The following is a 17,526-nucleotide window of genomic DNA, read 5'->3' on the forward strand; positions in this document are numbered from 1 at the left end:
TCAGTCTGCTCCCTGCCCTCCGTGGGGCCAGCCCGCTCTGTGCTGAGCTGGCCCTGGGGCTGGGTGTGCGCTGTGCCCGTGGGTGTGCGGGCAGTGCCCACCCCTGCTGCCCCCCAGCCCTCCGGGGCAGCAGTGCCCAGCTCGGCAGCATCAGCAGGGCTCCAGCCCAGCCAGAGCATCCCCCAGGCCCCCACCACCTGCCCTGGCCCTCCATTCCCAGCACTGCCAGTGCTGCAAGGGGCCTGTGATATTTATTGAGTTTTATTAACTCCCAGCCCTGGGAGCTCCTCACCTCTTGCAGCTAATTCAGCCACCTGACTCCTGATGGAGTTCCAGTGATTGCCATTAAAAAGCTTGACATTTACCTTACAACAGTAATAAAATAATAATGCCTAATTTGGTTTATGAGTGGTATTTGCAGTGTTTCCTGTGCCTTGAGTGGGGGATATGGTGAAGATCTGCTGATCAATTATGTCTGCTTAGCAGCACTGCTGTAATTCTTTCCTGTAATCAGAACCATCTTTCAGTAGAGCTGTTCCAAAGTTTTCCTCTGAAACTCTAATTTTGACGAGAAAAGAAAATGTTTTCAAATACTTGAGTTTCCAGTGAATAACAAAAGCTTCCGAGATGGAACTTTCTGGTGGGAAGTGGAGACAGACAAACCTGATGTCTATACAGATTTGCTGCATTTAGATCTCCAAAACCCCTCAGATGTTTTCAAAGGCTGTCTGCGATTGCTTTCCATTAAAAAGGGGTTTTTCTCCTCCAAATAACCTTGTCAGTATGATTCCCTTCTCTTATAGCCATCTCAAATATTAATCCCCCCGTGTGTTTTACACCCCCGCACTGCTGAGGGGCTGTGTGGTGAGGGGCTCCTGCTGCTCTGGGGCCAGGGAGCCCAAACCCCTTTGCAGGGAGCAGATACACACAGGGCACAGCCCCCAGCACACACATGTGCACAGTGCTCTCCCCAGGCTATTCAGAATCTCCACTCCTGTCCCTCCAGGATTTACCCCTGGTTGCAGGCAGCAACATCCCAGTGCTCACAAAGCCAGTGCCAGACCTGCTAAAAGCAATTTCTTTCTCCATTTCTCATCCTGAGCAAAATTCGATGTGGATTTTCTTTTTTCAGTGCAATTTTAATTAGTGCATGATGCACTTTGGGTTTTTATTAGAGTAAACAGCTTGGAAAAAAAGTCCATGCCAGCTCTTCTACACCAGGGAGCCTCATCCTGTTCAGACCAGAAACCTCACACTGGATTTCTGAAAGCCTTTCTTAAGATGGGTTCATTTCCATGAAGAAATGCTACAGTTTCAACAAATGGAAATTTTTGAACATAGAAAAAAGAAAAAAAAAAAAGTTAGTCAGGAAATTCCTGGCTAGGCCAACTTTGGGGTAGAGCTGTGCACAAGAGGGAGAGCTGAGGCCTCACCCCACACACAGGCTGCACATGTGGGCACACTGCATGGCCAGGCACACCCTGCACAGGTGGGTACAGTGCATGGCCTGGCACACCCTGCACAGGTGGGCACACCGCATGGCCAGGCACACCCTGCACAGGTGGGCACACCGCATGGCCAGGCACACCCTGCACAGGTGGGCACACTGCATGGCCAGGCACACCCTGCACAGGTGGGCACACCGCATGGCCAGGCACACCCTGCTCACCTGGCTGCACGCATTACACACACACCTGTGTGCACACACGTGTCACCCTGCCATGCCCATGTCCCCTGTCATGCCCATGTCCCCTTCCATGCCCATGTCCCCTGCCATGCCCATGTCCCCTGCCATGTCCATGTCCCCTTCCACGCCCGTGTCCCCTGACATGCAGGGACCCCACTGGCAGCTCCCGGGCTGTTCCCTCACACTCAAGGCCAGTGCAGCAGTGTCCCTGTCCCCAAGCTCATGGGACACCTCCAGCCATTGGCACATGGGCCCAAGCTGGGGCAGCGGCAGAGATCAGAGAGAAGCGTGGCCCTGGCCCTGTGACAGCCATCGCGGCGGGGCCAGCAGCGCTGGGGACAGCTGGCTGTCGCTCCGTGGGGGCGGCCCGGCCCTGCCTTCCCACCGCGTGTGCAGCCAGAGGCTCCCTGACTCCACCTCGGAGCGGGCTGGCTCCTCGCACACGGAGGAGATCATGGGAGGGACGGCGGAGCACTGCCGCTTTCTGGACGTGAGTTCAGGGCTTGCCCTGCCACCCCGCATCCCCGCGGTGCCAGCAGGGTCCGGGGCGGGCTGTCCTCGCCCCACGGCAGCCTCGGCCAGCCTGGCCATCGCTGCTTTCTCCTCCAACAGGCAGAAGCAGCCAAGCCGCGGGAGAAGAGCTGCCCCAGGTACCAGCTCTGCGGACTGCTCTTCAGCCTGCTGCTCCTTTCCTTTATTCTGATATTTTTTGGTGTCAGATACCTCTGGAACCCAGCACCCAGAAAAGTAAGTAAAAACTCTTTGATCCGGCATTTCAGAGCGTTGCTTCCCCAGACAGAGCTGTCCCCCTCCCCTTGACTCCCTGAAACTTTTAACAACTCTCCAAAACCCAGGCGACTTCACAAAATGCATTTTCTCAGACCACAGGTATTCATGGGACTTTTAAAAATCTTTGTATTATTCATAACTAGCTTTTACTTTATGCAGGCTGGTTTTTTCCCCCGTCACCGTGCTCTTTCCCCAGTTGACAATTACAGGGGAATGGAGCTATGCCATGAAGAGTTAAAGTTTCTCTTATTTCACCGGCAGCAAATTTTATGACAAGTAAGAAAATATTTTCCATTTCATTTCAATTATCTTGCCAGAAACCGGTGGAAAAGTCATTATGCCACCGCATAAAGAGGAGAGAAAGCCAGGACGCAGTGGTGATTGATTGTCATGGATTATATTTCTTACTTTAATGTGTCTGCAATGTGAGGGACGGTGAGACGGATTAGCTTCTGGAGGAGCCTCTGCTAACTGGATTGGGCTCCTTTATTCCCAGCTGCAGCCCAGCCCTGCTGTGAGTGCCGTGTTGGGGTGGCAGCAGGGCTGTGCCCCCCCAGCCGCCTCTGCCCGCTGCTGCCCAGCATCCTGCCAGTGCTGCCAAAACCCTTTTTATCCCACACCCCAAGGGAATCGTTTAACCTTGAAACCCACAGCCTGCCTGCTGCCCCTCATCCTCCCTTCCTTTGAATTTCCATGCTCATCCAGGAGGCCCCGCTTTGCATCCCATCACCAGTGGGGTTTGCTGGCTCTCAAGAACATCTCCAAATTCCTGTGCACAGCCAAGGCAGCCTCTTTCCCACGCTGGCATCTCCAGTCTGCTCCCTGCACTGTCCTGGAGCCGCTCCAGCCTGGCCAGGCCGCCCTCCTGCCGGGCAGAGGAAGCACCCTGCTTGCTGGAAACTTTATCTTCTTATCAGCAAATAGAAATAAATACCCCCTGAAATAAAAGGAAAAACAATAAAAGCCATATGTTCCTCCAGAATCCTGCCAAGATGATTATAAAGTCTCTACTGTTCCTAGAAAAACAGGGGTCATGCCAGCCATCAGGGGAAGAGGCTATTAACCCCTGGAGGGGCGGTTTTCTCCAGGCAGGCAGTGCAGAGACAATGCCCCAGCCTCAGAAAGGACATCCAGAGCCCTTGGTGTCCTTACTGGTGGAGCATGGAGTCCAGGTAGCACTCCCCAACACCTGATGGTCTGGGAAGCAGGGTATGAGAGCACGAGAAAGCAGTGCTGTTCCTGCAGCAGAGATGCACACAGACACGCCCAGAGCCCAGCACTGCCCTGTCCCTGTGGCCATGGGGCTTCTCCAGCTGGCCCGCGAGTCCTCAGGACAAACAGGCTGGAGGGGCTGGAAGTTGGTAACGCTCAAAAATACCAGCCAAGGGGAATTAAACTCTTTAATGAACATGAAACCCTTCAAGCTTCCTTCGTGTAACTGGAGAGTGGAAAAAACTTGAAAGAAGAGTTGTTCCTCTGAGGGGTGGCCTTGGACACGGCTCTGCCCTCTGCACAGCAGCCTCCTGGCCAGCCAGCACAGCTGATGATTCAGCTAACGAGGGGTTCATCACAGCCTTGCAGAGGGACATATTTCAACCATTCACCAGCAAGTGTCATTTCGAGCCCTATAAAACATCTCATAGCTCTCTGAGAAGCACAGAGCTGGCAAAGCCCAAGAGGGTTAGCTGGCTGCTGTGCTGGCCAAAGTCATTCTCTGTAAATGGAGAGGCACTTGAAGGTAAGGTGCCACTCGGGATCCTGCCCTCCTTGAAATGATTAATGGCACTGTGTGCATTTTGTCAGTCAAAACCAGCGGCCTTCCACCCATTTTAGGCTTCAGACTGTTTTTCCATATCATAAAATCCATGAAGAGCTGTATATCTCTACAAAGTCTTCCTGCAGACCATCAGGAGATGTCCATGGCTGCCAAGGCACACATCACTCCTCTAACCTTTGAGCAGGGGTGAATGTTCCCATCAGTTCCCATCTGCACAGGCAGTTCTGTACCCAGGTGGGTGCCAAACAGGGGATACCAATGCTGGGAGCACTGCTCAGAGGCTGTGAACCCCCGAGGGGAGAGGATGTGCAGGAACCAGGGAACTGTGAGTGGGGATTTGGGCTGGCACTAAGGGCAGAGCTCCTGTCCTTCAGCAGTGGGGCCAGCATGCTCCTGCCCTGGTTCAGGGCCGTGCCGTGGGATGAACAGGGCTCTCCCATCGCTGTCTGTCCATCTCTGCTCCCTGCCCGGCGGGCTTTGGGGGATTTGCACAATCCCTTTTACTTCCACGCAGCCCCGTTCGATCTGGGAAACGATGCTCCCCAGGGCCCGGCAGCTCTCGCCGCGCCAGCAGGATCGTTTTTGATCGTTTTTGATCGTTTTTGCTTCAAAGAGCATCTGCCACTACTCATCCTGGAAGGGTCAGGCATCCGCAGGGACCGAGGGCTGCCGGAGTGCAGCGAGCACCTGCGAGCGGGAGAGCGCTGCCGCTGCCGCGCCGCTCCCCGGGGATGAGCGCCGCCGGGAAGCAGGCTGCTAACGCCCCGGAGCTCTGCAGCAGCCCTCGAGGAGGTCTTTGATCCGCTGGCAATCCTTGATCTCCTCCAGGCAGAGAGAGGCTCTTACCTCTGCCTTTCAGGAGAAACAGAAGGCACAGATATGGAGCGAGTAAGCTGGGCGGGACACGGTGGAGCAGGTGAGCTGGGGACACCGTGGAGGAGCAAACCAGCCAGGGATGCAGTGTGCCACGAGCAGACCAGGGAGAAGGGAGAATAAAGTACCTGGGGATTGGGGAATTCAGTCCAGCCTGGGCTGTAACCAGGCTCATGCCACAGAAAGCACCAGCAAAGGCTGAGCTGGGGCAAAGCTCCTGATGCAGGTGTGTGAGGAGCATCTTCTCCCAGGATTGACACACATTACCCCTCACCCTGGCTGCAGCCTGCCCTTTCACCCTGCCCAGGCTCCTGCCCAGGAGCTGCCTCCCCTCGTCTGGTGATGGCTCTGGCTCACAGCTGGGCTATGAGGGAGCAGCCAGAGCCATGGCAGGGTCCCCAGCAGTGGTGGTCACACACCCAGCACAGCCTGTCTACCCACTGGACAGCCTGTGAAACCAGAGGGTGCTGAGCTGACCCCTGTGTGACTTTGGCCTCCCAGGTTTATGACATGGAGCACACGTTCTTCAGCAATGGTGAGAAGAAGAAGATTGTGATGGAGATTGACCCACTGGCCAGGACAGAGACCTTCAGCAGCGGGAATGGCAGTGAGGAGATCCTGGAGATCCATGACTTCAAAAACGTGAGTGTGGCAGCTTGTCCCTGAGACCCTGCAGTCCTGCAGCAGGACTGATGGGTCCTGCAGGACACTGCAAAGCCCCTGGAGCAAGTCCCAGGACTATTTATTTATTCCTTCATCAAGGAGAGCCAGACCCTGACATGCTGGGGGTGCTCTCAAAGGAAAGGAGATGTACTATCTACGTGAGCTTCCACCTGTAATTAATAGTAGCGTGGTTCAGTTCCAGTGAAATACATACTGGAAGCCAGAGCTAGTTATTGGATTTACCCTTGCAAAGGAAGGCAATGATCATCAGTCTATCTGAGCCCAGTGCATTTGTCTGTCTGGAGAGCATTAAAACCTCATGACACTGAAGAAGGCTCTCTATGAAACCTAATTAAAATTTGTAGGGAAATACCCTGTGCAGTGACATATGGCAGAATTTTGAGCTAATATCCTAGCAGGATCTGGGGGCTGAATGTTCATATAACCATAACGGTCAGATGCTATTCTGCATATTTTTATTTATTATAATGAGAGCTCATGATAGTTATCATGAGGAGAGGAGCAGAGTAAAATTTTATGACTACCTGCCTTAAAATATTTGTAAAAAGCCCAGTTCTCCCAAACCATAAAATGCAATATCCCTTATGAGAACCTGTTAGTACATCTTAGCACCACTGCTGAATGAACTGGCACAAAAATAGCAACAGGAAAAATATGACTAAACCTTCCTCCTCCAGCTGTACCCTGCCTCCAGTGGGTTATTCATCCTCCTCTTTGCCCTGACTGCTTTTTGGGTGTCTGCTTTGATCCTGTAGGGAATAACTGGCATCTTCTTTGTGGGACTTCAAAAATGTTTCATCAAAACTCAGACTAAAGTCCTGCCTGAGACGACAGAGGCCAAGATCCCTGAGCTTGAGGTAGGTGAATAGAGCAGGGCTCCCCTTTGCCCTGTGAGATCCACTCCTCTCCCTGGCATAGGGGCTGCCATTCCTGCCGCCTCCCCCTCTGCTCCAGCCTTCCCAGAGATGTGCAATAAAGAAATAATGAGTTGTGATCGCTTCATAAACTGATCTTATTTCAGAGGATTGCTTATGAAAACAAGTGAAAAGAGACGGGATTAGAAAGCAACAGACAAAAGCCTCTCAGCACAATACCAGAGATCAAGAACAATAATCCTGTTGTAGTCAAAAGGTCATAAGGCAGCTCAGGATTAGCAGGCACCAAAAAGTCAATCAAATTGTTTTCTCCAAGATTTGAGCCTCATGTTTTCAAACAGAATGAGGCAGAAATAAGGGATTTAAAAAAGCAGCCACGTTTAAGAAATGCAAATTGAGAAATCTCTTGGCATGCAGACCTGAGAGGTGGGAAGCACCAGGCTGGGGCCACTTCCTTGTCCTGTGTGGACCTTCATCCCACTGATGTGCCTGATTGCTTCCTGCATCCGTTTAACTGCCCTGCATCCTGCTGCAAGGAGCCTTGCATGCTGCATGGAAAAAGTGTGGGCTCCATGACTGAACCCCTCCCTGACGGTGTGACCTGGAGTGACAGCTCAGTCCCGTGACAGCAGTGGTCCTTTGTCCCCATCCCGATCCCCAGGCCCCGGTGGTGGCACAACCTTCCTGCCCCCCCATTTGCAAGAGGACGGGTGCTGGCAGATTGAATCCCCCCTAGGGAAGCTGCTGCAGATAAAACGCCAGCAGGACACGTGTTTGAAATGAAGCGTGGGCAGAAACATTTCCCTGAATCATGACCCAAATTCCCAGACACCGATTCTTTGATTATGCCCTAAGAAGCTAATAGATCTTTCCAGCTACTGTCGTAAAAGGGATATAACTTCCCAGGCTTTAGCAGAACATTGCCCCGGGTAGAGAGCTGAGATGTAAAACCCAGTGAGATAAATGTAGATTTAAGCTCCAGTCATGTCTTCTTGGAGCCTGCACGCTGCCATGTCCTTCAGGCAGCACCTCCCCGACCCTGCAGCTTCTACCAGAGACTCCAAAAACGGCCCAGACTGGGTCGGGTTGTGTTGGCTCCTTCCTATGACTTCCCAAAGCCGTAAGGAAAAACTCTATAAAAGAGATATACAGCTCTAGATGCCTTCTGGAGAGAAAAGCACTTTTTGCCAGCTTGCTCTATGGGCTACCACCACCAACACAGACAACGTTGCCTTGGCAGAGAGCTCAGCGCAGACCCGTCCCATAATCTTTATATATCTCCCTCCCTAAGTGCCTGCCAAAACACACCATGGACTAATGCAACGGCAGAGACATGTGGTATAAATTACAGAACACAGCCGTGCGAAGAATTTCTGTGAGGAGTAAATTAAAGTGTTCGATCACAAAATCAGTAGCAGAAGGAGAGAGGAATTAAATCCTAGGAGCAAAGTAGAGCAGAGGTGGTTTAATCTTGTGTTTTAAACACTAGGGGGGCTCCAGAAAGCTCTTCCAGATAGTGGGGACTGTGCAGGAAAAGGGTCTTGGGTGATGAACTAAGGGAGAGGAGGGGAGGGTGGTGAGGGCTGTCGGGGCATTGCATGTGCATCCCGTGAGTACCACGAGCCAAGGTGAAGTCAGGTGAAGTCCAGCTGCTCCTGGGAGGGCAGAGGTGCCTCTAAGCCAAGGGGAGGAGAAGCAGCCAGTGCTGGGAACAGAGTGTCTCACCACGCCAGGGTAATATCTTGCTCTTCTTCCAGGGACAAGAAATTACCACCACCTACTTTGAGCAGTCTGTGGTCTGGGTGCCTGGGGAAAAGCCCATTCAGAACAAGGAATTCCTGAAGAGCTCCAAAATTTTTGACATCTGCAAAAATGTGACCATCTTCTGGATCCACCCCACGCCAATAGCAGGTACAAGGAGCCATCTCCTCCCCAAGGGGGTCATGAGCCCTCTCACTGGGAACAGCCCTGCCACACACCTGTGGTCCCCTGCCATGTCCCCCTCTGTGACATGCTGGGAACCCACTTTCACAGCCTCGTTGTACATCTCTGACTTGAACACTGTGTTGCCCGTGACCACAGGAGATCATGGCCAATATAATAGCAGGGGTTGAAGATTCTCTCTACAAAGCACTTGTTTCTGCCAGCTCCCTGCCGCCCTGCACTTTGCAGAGTGGCCACCCTCCTCATAACAAGGGAGAAAAAAAAATATTCCCTTGTACCTGCAAAGAAAGCAGCGCTGCTGGAAACTGGGACGCCTAAATTCTCGTCACTACATGAACATCAGAGTGTGAGCAGACATCTGCATCTAAATCACACGGCGGGGTTGCCACCTCCAGCTGCTCACTACACAGCCCTTGCAGAGGTTGTGGCCTCTGAGATGTGCTGGTGTAATTACCTGCTCTCTCTAACCCACTTCCAGCCGAATGAGCCCAGTTTAAAAATCCCTGCTGAGCAAACTCCCTCTGCTCCGCAGCCACAGAGGCACATGGCATCCTCACAGGTACTGGCCAGCTCACCTGTGGTCAGGAGGGCAGGTGGGCACCTGAGCTCCCCAGTGCAGAGGGAGGCTGGTGTCCCCAACTGCTGTCCCCTTTCTGCTTCCTTGTCCCTGCTGCTAGACCCACCTGCAGCAGTTCCTGGGTCAGTGAGTCCAGCTGGGTCACCAAGGTGCATCCAAAGCCTATGCCAGGACAGCTGTGTCCCAAGGCTGTCTGGCACCTTCCCGAGCAAAGGAAGGTATTGCTGCTGTGGTTCTTTCCTAAGCTAAGAGAGCTGAAGCTGGGCATGAGCTGCCCCAGATCATGTTGCTTTGATGGGGTTCTACAAATCCACCCCCCAACAGCAGAACCCACCAGGAGGATGGACTTCTGCCCACCCACAGCCCCATGCAGGAGATGCCAGCAACAGCCACCCATGGGCATGGGGATGGAATGGGCTATTTTCTCCCCCAGCCCTGCCCCAGGCTGGGTGAAAGTAGGAGGCAATGGAACACTGGTTTGCAGTGGGCTTTCCATGTATCTCGGCACCAAATTCTTGTAGACATTCATTCTTGCTGCTGCATTTGTCCCCCTGTTCTGTGGTTATTGACAGTGACGTTTGGACTCTCCCTGTAGCTCCTGAGCTGGCCAACCTTGAAGGGGCAGAAGAAGAGTCTGAGCTGCTGATGGACAGCCAGAGCTGGTTGGACGGGGGGAGCGAACACGAGCTGGAGGAGGACACACGGGCGGGGCCCAAGCGTCGGGCACGGCAGCTCACCGAGGAGGACCTGCCCGTCAACGACTACGTGAGTGAGGGACCCCCACCCTGGGCTGCCCTGCCCTACCTGAGTGAGGGACCCCCGCCCTGCCTGCCCTGCCCTACCTGAGTGAGGGACCCCCGCCCTGGGCTGCTCTGCCCACCGTCCTGGGCTATCTTGGCCATGGTCAGGGGTGCCCCGGTGGTGCTCCTTGGGATGCCCTGTGCATGCCCTTGGGGTGTCTCCGTGGCCCCGGGGTGCCCAGAGTCCCCTCCCAGGCTGTCCTGTCCCGCTCCCCGGGTGTCTCAGCCACGCAGCTTCCTCTGACTCCGTCTCTTGCCGGCAGTCGGAGAACGGGCTGGAGTTCCACCCTCTGTGGGATGAGCGAGGCTACTGCTGTGCCCAGTGCCGCCGTGCCAACCGCTACTGCCGGCGGGTGTGCGAACCGCTGCTGGGCTACTACCCCTACCCCTACTGCTACCAGGGCGGCAGGGTCATCTGCCGCATCATCATGCCCTGCAACTGGTGGATCGCGCGGATGCTGGGCAGGGTGTAGCCGGGCCGTGCCTGCTGCCAGCCTCCAGGAGCCTGCTGGCACACCGACACCGCCGCGGGGCACTGCCCGGCCGGTGAGCCCGCAGCCCTGCCTGGCCGGTGCCCGCTGATCCCACACCCTGCCGGGCCGGTGCCGGTGATCCTGCACCCCTGCCGGCCGGTGTCGGTGATCCCGCAGCCCTGCCCGGCCGGTGCCCGGTGAGCCCGCAGCCCTGCCCAGCCGGTGCCCAGTGATCCCACACCCTGCCCGGCGGGTGCCCGGTGAGCCCGCACTCCTGCCCGGACGGTGCCCGGTGAGTCCGCACCCTGCTGGCCGCGGCATCACCCGGGATGGACCCCGCACCCTGCGCTGCCCCCGCGGGGCTGCGGGAGCCAGGCTGAGCAGCAAGAGGCAAACAATAAACGTATGAGCGATTGCAAAAGAGAATAGTAAGTCGTTTAGTCTCAGTCTGACGCTTAATGGGTCTGCGAAGTGATCTCATTGCGTGGCTGCCTCGTCAGTGTAGGCGAGACTGGGGGTTGCACGGTCGGGACGGACGGAGACGAGAGATCTCTGAAGCCAGGTCGTGGAACTTGCGGTTTATTGCAAAGGGCGTGGGTACAGGGCCCTGCTGGGAGCTGCCAGCTGCAGCTCGGAGCAGGCCCGAGAGAAAAGAGAGGGTGAGAGGGTAATAACGTAAAAGGCAAGAGCTAAGAGCATAGAAAAGTAAGAGCAAGAGTATGAGAGCAAGAGCAAAAGCAAGAGAACAAGAGAAGAGCGAAGTTCCCGTTACAATACAATAAATCATCTTCTGTGTTGAATATTCTGATTCTCACTAACCAGTCTAGTAGAGCATACAAATCCTATAGCATTTACATACAGCCTATAAGAATCACTACATTACCATATTGTGCTACATTTTAAATCCTAAAAACTACTCTTCGGACCCCTTCTGCCAAGCTGGCAGGGTCTGCTCTGACCCTTAGACCTGCCTGCTTGCAGAGGGTCTTGTATCATCAAAAGGGGATTACATTCAGCCGGCCACACCATTGTTTTCCCGTTGTTCAGTAACTAAGGGATCTCAAAGCTTGCTTTCATTTCAATCTCGCTTATAGTTTCTATATTCTCAAAATCTTTTGCCAGGCAATCATATTTGTAAGGCTTTCCTGTTTCATTTTCCCCAACAATGGGGACCTAGGAAATTACTTGGGAGGTGATGCCTTGCTCCCTGTGACAATAAGGAGAAATAATCATTTTCATAGAGTCATAGAAGGGTTTGGGTTGGAAGGGACCTCAAAGATCATCTCATTCCACACTTTCCACTGTCCCAGGTTGCTCCAAGTCCCATCCAACCTGGCCTTGGTCACTTCCAAGGGCAGCTACATCTTCTCTGGGCACCTTGTGCCAGGGCCTCGCCACCCTCACAGGGAAGGATTCCTTCCCAATATCCCACCTAACCCTGAACCTTATCAGTGTGAAGCCATTGCCCCTGTCCAGTCATTCTTTGCCCTTGTCAAAAATGTACCAGGAGAAAACTAAAAGTAGTTTAAAAGCAGGATAAAATCACCAGCTGGAACAGCCCAGCCCAGGAGCTGCTCCCTGTGCCCAGAGCTCCTGGAGATCTGTGGCAGGAGGAGGTGGAAGAGCAGGCAGGGAGCACCCATGGGTGCTATCTCTGCTGCCCAGGACACCCTCCTGGAAGCCTGACAGCTCCAGCTTGCTATAAACCAGCTTTATTATTAGCAAAAGAAAAAAAAATACAGAAAAAGCAGCCGTGCTGGGGGAGCTGCAGGAAGGGAGATAAGGAGCAGCTGCTCCCCTTCCTGCCCAGCCCCCCCGGGCTTTATCTGGCCAGGCCATGCTGCCTGTCCCCTCCAGGGCCAGGGACACAGCTTTGGGGACTGAGGGATTCAGGGGCTGGAGCACATTCAGAGGAGGGAATGGAGATGGGGAAGGAGCTGGAGCTCCAGGAAAGGCTGAGGGAGCTGGGAAAGGGCTCAGCCTGGAGAAAAGGAGGCTCAGGGGGGACCTTGTGGCTCTGCACAACTCCTGACAGGAGGGGACAGCCAGTTCTCCTCCCCGGGAACAGGGACAGCAGAGGGAACGGCCTCAAGTTGCACCAGAGGAGGTTCAGGTTAGAGATCAGGAAGAATTTAATCCCTGGAAGAGTGGTCAGGCACTGGAAGGGCTGTCCAGGGAGGCGGTGGAGTCTCCACCCTGGAAGTGTTCAAAAATCAAGCAGATGTGGCCCTTGGAGGTGGGGTTTAGTGGTGTGGTTGATTGAAGGTTGGACTTGATGATCTTGGAGGTCTTTCCCAACCTTACTGATTCTATGATTTTTAATTACCTGATCAAACACCAGGTAACCCCCTTGCCCCTTGTAAACTATCTTTTTAATCAGAATTTCTAACTGATGAAAAATCCTTCCTGGTAATCATAAAACCTTTTCTCTGCTTTGAATTGGTACAATTCAAAATGAAGGAGTTAAAGAAGCTCCATGAGAGATTCCAGCCAAAAATTAATGCCAGATCCTACAGTTTTACAAGATTTTTTTAATACAAATACACCTAAGCATGATTATATTGGACATGGACATCAGAAATTTGGGAATCTCAGGGTATTTCAGAATTACCACAGCTCTGAGTACTGCCCTATGATTTCAAGGGTATTAAATTAAACTTTCCCTGGACATGAGCAAATATACACGAGGTTATTAAAGAAGAAGCAGGGAAAATTAAGGAAGAACAAATATTAATGGAAAACAAGTATTAAGGAAGAGCAAATATTAATTTCTCAATCAGTGACTTTGCTTTACTTTGCCACAAGATGGAGCCTCGAGATTAAATAATTTGTTTGAGGTTTGATGGGTATTTAAGAAAATTCAGCCCCATTTGAAGTTGGAGGTTGGATTTGCTCAGATGATTATCTATGTTTTTTTAATGAATCATGGCTTTCATCATCTCTAATTAGTCAGATATGAGGAACTATGAAGACTCTGTCAAAATAGGTGCCACTGGCATAACTCAGAGGAGTAAGATATTGAACAATGCATCTTTTCTTCTGTAATAAGAATTCATGCTCCAAACCAGGTGATGTTACTGGGAGGGAGGAGAGGGAGAAGAAAGGGCACTTTGTGGGGAAGCTGAGGCATGAATGGGGACAAAAGAAGGGTATTTGGGAAGCCATAGCCTCATTTTCTTCTTATTCACCTCCTGGTTCATGTTTACTTCTGCAAAATCCCCTAATTTTGTATCCCACAGTTACTTCTGAGGTGGGTAATGATCCATGTAAATGTTGTGCTGAGTTCCAGGATTCGATATCAGCAGCTGAATTAGAGTCACCCCTCCCAGCAAGATCCTCATCCCTGTCCCTCACCATCAAGGGCTTCCCCAAAATATAAAGCCTGAGTGCATAAATTTCATCTCTCTTTTGATTTCACTTCCCTTTGGCCTTTTTGTTTTACACAGTACTTTCCTGGTGGGTAGTTTTCATTTTCTAGTTGAAATTATTTTGGAAAAACTGGGAAAAAAAGTGAGGTTTGGATTTTTTGATGAGGGCATTTGAGCTCTAGAGAATTCTCCTCTAGAGAATTCTCTGAAAGGGGGTTTACAAGAAAAAAAAAAAAAACCACAAATGTGCATATTTAGGCATCATTCCTGCAAGAAGACTTCTTGGCATCCCCATCCCTCTGGCCTTCTGTCTCCTCTGGATCATGGATCCCAAAGGAATGGTCCTGCTCATGGATCAAGAGTGCTCCTGCAAAATTTCACCTTTGGCATCACATAAAATTAAATATTAGGAGGAAATTGTTCCCTGTGAAGGTGCTGAGGCCCTGGCACATTTTGCCCAGAGAAGCTGTGGCTGCCCCTGAATCCCTGGAAGTGTCCAAGGCCAGGTTGGACAGGGCTTGGAGCAACCTGGGCTAGTGGAAGGTGTCCCTGCCCAAGTGGGATGAGATACTCTGTAAGGTCCCCTTGAATCCAAACCAGTATGGGATTATTTTGGCTCAGAGGGGAGCAGCAAAGGCTTGAAATCCACTGTGAGCAGAGAGAAGGAGGGGATGGATCAGCACATCCATTGCCAGGGTCAGCCTGACCTGGATGTCAGCACTCTGAGCTTCCAGCCCTCTGGAGCTGCCACATCCTTCCAGCAGCCCAACTGCTTCTGCCTTCCTGGCCAGGATTTTGTGTGGAATATTCCCCAGTCCCTGCCCATCCCCAGCCAAGAGCACAAGTCCAGGAGCCTGTGGAGGCTGGGAAGCACATGGACAGGCAGGATTGGGCAGGCTTCCTGCAGCCTCTCCAGCCCTCAGCAGCTCCAGGGCTGAGCAATCCCTCTCATGGGAACCCCACCCTTGGAGAGGTCTTTGCCTTTTCCAGATAAAGGCCAACACCCTTTCATGTACTTTCTTGTACCAGCTCCTTTAAAAAAACAAAAAAGAATAACTTGTAAATTGTGACTCTGCTGTGCCCAAACCTTCACTTCCAGGCAGGGCAAAGGATTTTGCTTGTTTTTTCTGTTTTCTAAGTGAAAATGTCAGTGTTCCTCAGAGAGACAGGAATGCAAGGAGACAGGGATGGGCTCAGCTTGAGGATACAGTTCCTGAGAATAAACAGAGCTGTTCAATTGCCCTCAGACCAGAGCTCCCACATGGCTGCAGTGACTTGCCCAGAATGGATCTCTGAATCATGGAATCATGAAATGGTTGTTCAAAACCCCACCCAACCTGGCCTTGGCCACTTCCAGGGATGGGGCAGACAGAGCTTCTCTGGTACCCTGTGCCAGGGCCTCACCTCAACACGGGGAAGAATTCTTTTCCATGTATCCTGTCTAAGGGAAGCCACTCCTCCTTGTTCTGTCCCTCCATCCCTTGTCCCAAGTCCCTCTCCTGGAGCCCTTTAGGCACTGGAAGGGGCTCTGAGCTCTCCAGAGTACTCTGAAGAGTAGAATGCTTTGAAGGAACACTGGATTTTAAATTATGGCAATACTTCCTTCTGGCTTTTCCCAGCACTGCCGTGTATCACTTTCCCTCCCATGCCAGTTGTTTTCCTGGTCTCCCCAGCTCCATCTCGTGCCTTCCAACCCTACTTATCTTGCTGCCCAGACTAATTAAAACCCAGGGAGCCACTTCATTAAGAGAGAACAGCGTAGTGGAAAGACCAATTCTAATGTCTCCATGATGGAAACCAGGACTGGGGATGCACCTTGGCCTCTAATGCAGGAATGGAACAGTAACTGCCCCAGCTGAGATTAATTTTCAATAAGCCTTGAAAGGAACCAGATCCAGCTGTGCTAATTAAGATGAAAAAGCAGTTCATCCAAGAAACTGAAGCAGGCAACTCCAAGGATAGATCTTCTACACTGTGTATTTATTATTCCCTGTTGGAATACAGCACATGAGTGGAAGAATTTCTAATGCTGTATCAATTTCAGTGGCATCTTTTCCTATCAGAAAACACCACCCAATTCTGCTGAATGCAAGCAGGTGAATTTTAGGAGAATGGTTAAATTTGGGTTCAAGGTGGCATCATCTCCAGGCCTCCACTGTGATACCAAGTAAAGGGGACACAGGAGGGGAGGTCACATCCTCCATTAATGGGAATATCCACTTGGGAAGAAGGAGAAAATAACCCAGAAATAAGGTCACTGTTCCCCTGGCAGCCCCAGGGAACACTCAAGCAGTGCTGAGACTGAACTCATTTTCCGGCTGAGCCTGACAAGGATGAGGATCCCACTTCACACAGCAGCAGTGGAAGCAGCTCTAGCTTCTTTGCAAATATCAGAAATCCCAAGAGGAGAGTCTGTAAAGCATCTCTAAGGAAAATGATCCTGTGGGAATTCCCAGCACAACGATTCTGAGATTATTGTCACATGGGCCATTCAAGGTTATCAAAGCTGGGCTGTAATTTGGGTTTGGTTTATCCAAGAGTTACCAGGACATGAAACATTGCACCAGAACTGCCCAGAACTATATTTCTGTGGCATGCAATCCTTGGAGAAGTGGAAGTAAACACTTCCTCGTCCCTCTTAGCAAGGTTCTTCCTTTGGGACGACTGCATTGCTACCTCTAAGAAACAGCTCCGATCACGGAAACGATGGACACTTAGAAAGAGATGCCAAATTGTAGAGAAATTTCTAAATTGCAGAAAACAGGGATTTGTTTACTTGGCCAAAACGTCACGTTGCTGGTAGCCCTTCATCCTCTACCCTCAGCTGAGTGGTAGGGGAACAGTCAGGGGTTAGAAATAGGGCAATGGGAACACGATTTCCTCCACTACATTAGAGACTGGAAGGTTCTTGAGGAATGGAAATGGTGTCAGAGAGCAGAGCCTGCACAGCCCCTCTTCAGGGCTGGCACTGGAGCAGCCATCCTGTCTCTGTGTCCCAAAGCTGTTTCCACTCATCCCCAGAGCTGTGCCCAAGAGTTGTATCCTCCCAGAATCCCAACAAAAGGCTGTGGGTGTGAATATTCCCATCAGTCCATAATACAGTTGATTTTTAATTTTTAAATATTAATTATATGAAGCAGAGTCTTGGAATATTTTATTTAACCACTGTTCCCTAAAGTGGTTTCCAGAGGGTGAATATGGCCTCAAACTGTGGCTTGGGAGACACAGGTTGGACCTCAAGGAAAATAAAACCAGTAGGAAGGGAGTGTAGTCCTGGAGAAGGTTACCCAGGCAGGTTGGGGACTCTCCATCCTTGGTGTTTTCCAAGATTCAGCTGCACAAAGCCAAGTCTAATGTTGGTGATAGTTCTGCTTTGAGTGGGAGGTTGGGCTAAAAACCAAAAGAGTTCTCTTCCAACAAACATTCCCATGTTTCTGTGATCTTAAATTCAGGCCAATGCATGTCTTTAATGTTAACTTGGGGAGATTTCAATATGCCCCAAATTGCTTCCCTTAAACATTCTTTTGAACTGGGAGCTTTCATAATAAAATGTAATAGAAGAAAGCCACTGATTTTGGGGGGATTTCTTAATTCCAATCCTTCAAAACACAAATGTTGTTCACTTTGCTGTCTGTTGGAAAGTCAACACATTCAAATGCAGCAGCACAGGTCCCATCAA

The 17,526-nt window shown here is 51.5% G+C and overlaps 1 protein-coding gene across 1 annotated transcript; it reads left to right on the forward strand.

Moving 5' to 3' along the window:
• Positions 1-2,092: 2,092 nt before the first annotated feature.
• Positions 2,093-10,905, forward strand: TNMD (tenomodulin). The gene is made up of 7 exons (XM_009090435.4): positions 2,093-2,177; positions 2,300-2,434; positions 5,628-5,768; positions 6,566-6,667; positions 8,443-8,596; positions 9,802-9,971; positions 10,270-10,905. The coding sequence occupies exons 1-7, from the start codon at positions 2,142-2,144 to the stop codon at positions 10,477-10,479; spliced, it is 948 nt and encodes a 315-aa protein (XP_009088683.1). The 5' UTR covers positions 2,093-2,141; the 3' UTR covers positions 10,480-10,905.
• The last annotated feature ends 6,621 nt before the right edge of the window (positions 10,906-17,526 follow it).

The sequence above is a fragment of the Serinus canaria genome, chromosome 4A (assembly GCF_022539315.1).
Source record: "Serinus canaria isolate serCan28SL12 chromosome 4A, serCan2020, whole genome shotgun sequence".
Classification (NCBI taxonomy): domain Eukaryota; kingdom Metazoa; phylum Chordata; class Aves; order Passeriformes; family Fringillidae; genus Serinus; species Serinus canaria.

Coding starts and splice junctions, on each gene's coding strand:
- TNMD (XM_009090435.4), top strand. CDS start 2,142: ATGGGAGGGACGGCGGAGCACTGCCGCTTTCTGGAC. Junction 2,435..5,627: donor GGAACCCAGCACCCAGAAAA/GTAAGTAAAAAC, acceptor TTGGCCTCCCAG/GTTTATGACATGGAGCACAC. Junction 9,972..10,269: donor ACCTGCCCGTCAACGACTAC/GTGAGTGAGGGA, acceptor TCTTGCCGGCAG/TCGGAGAACGGGCTGGAGTT.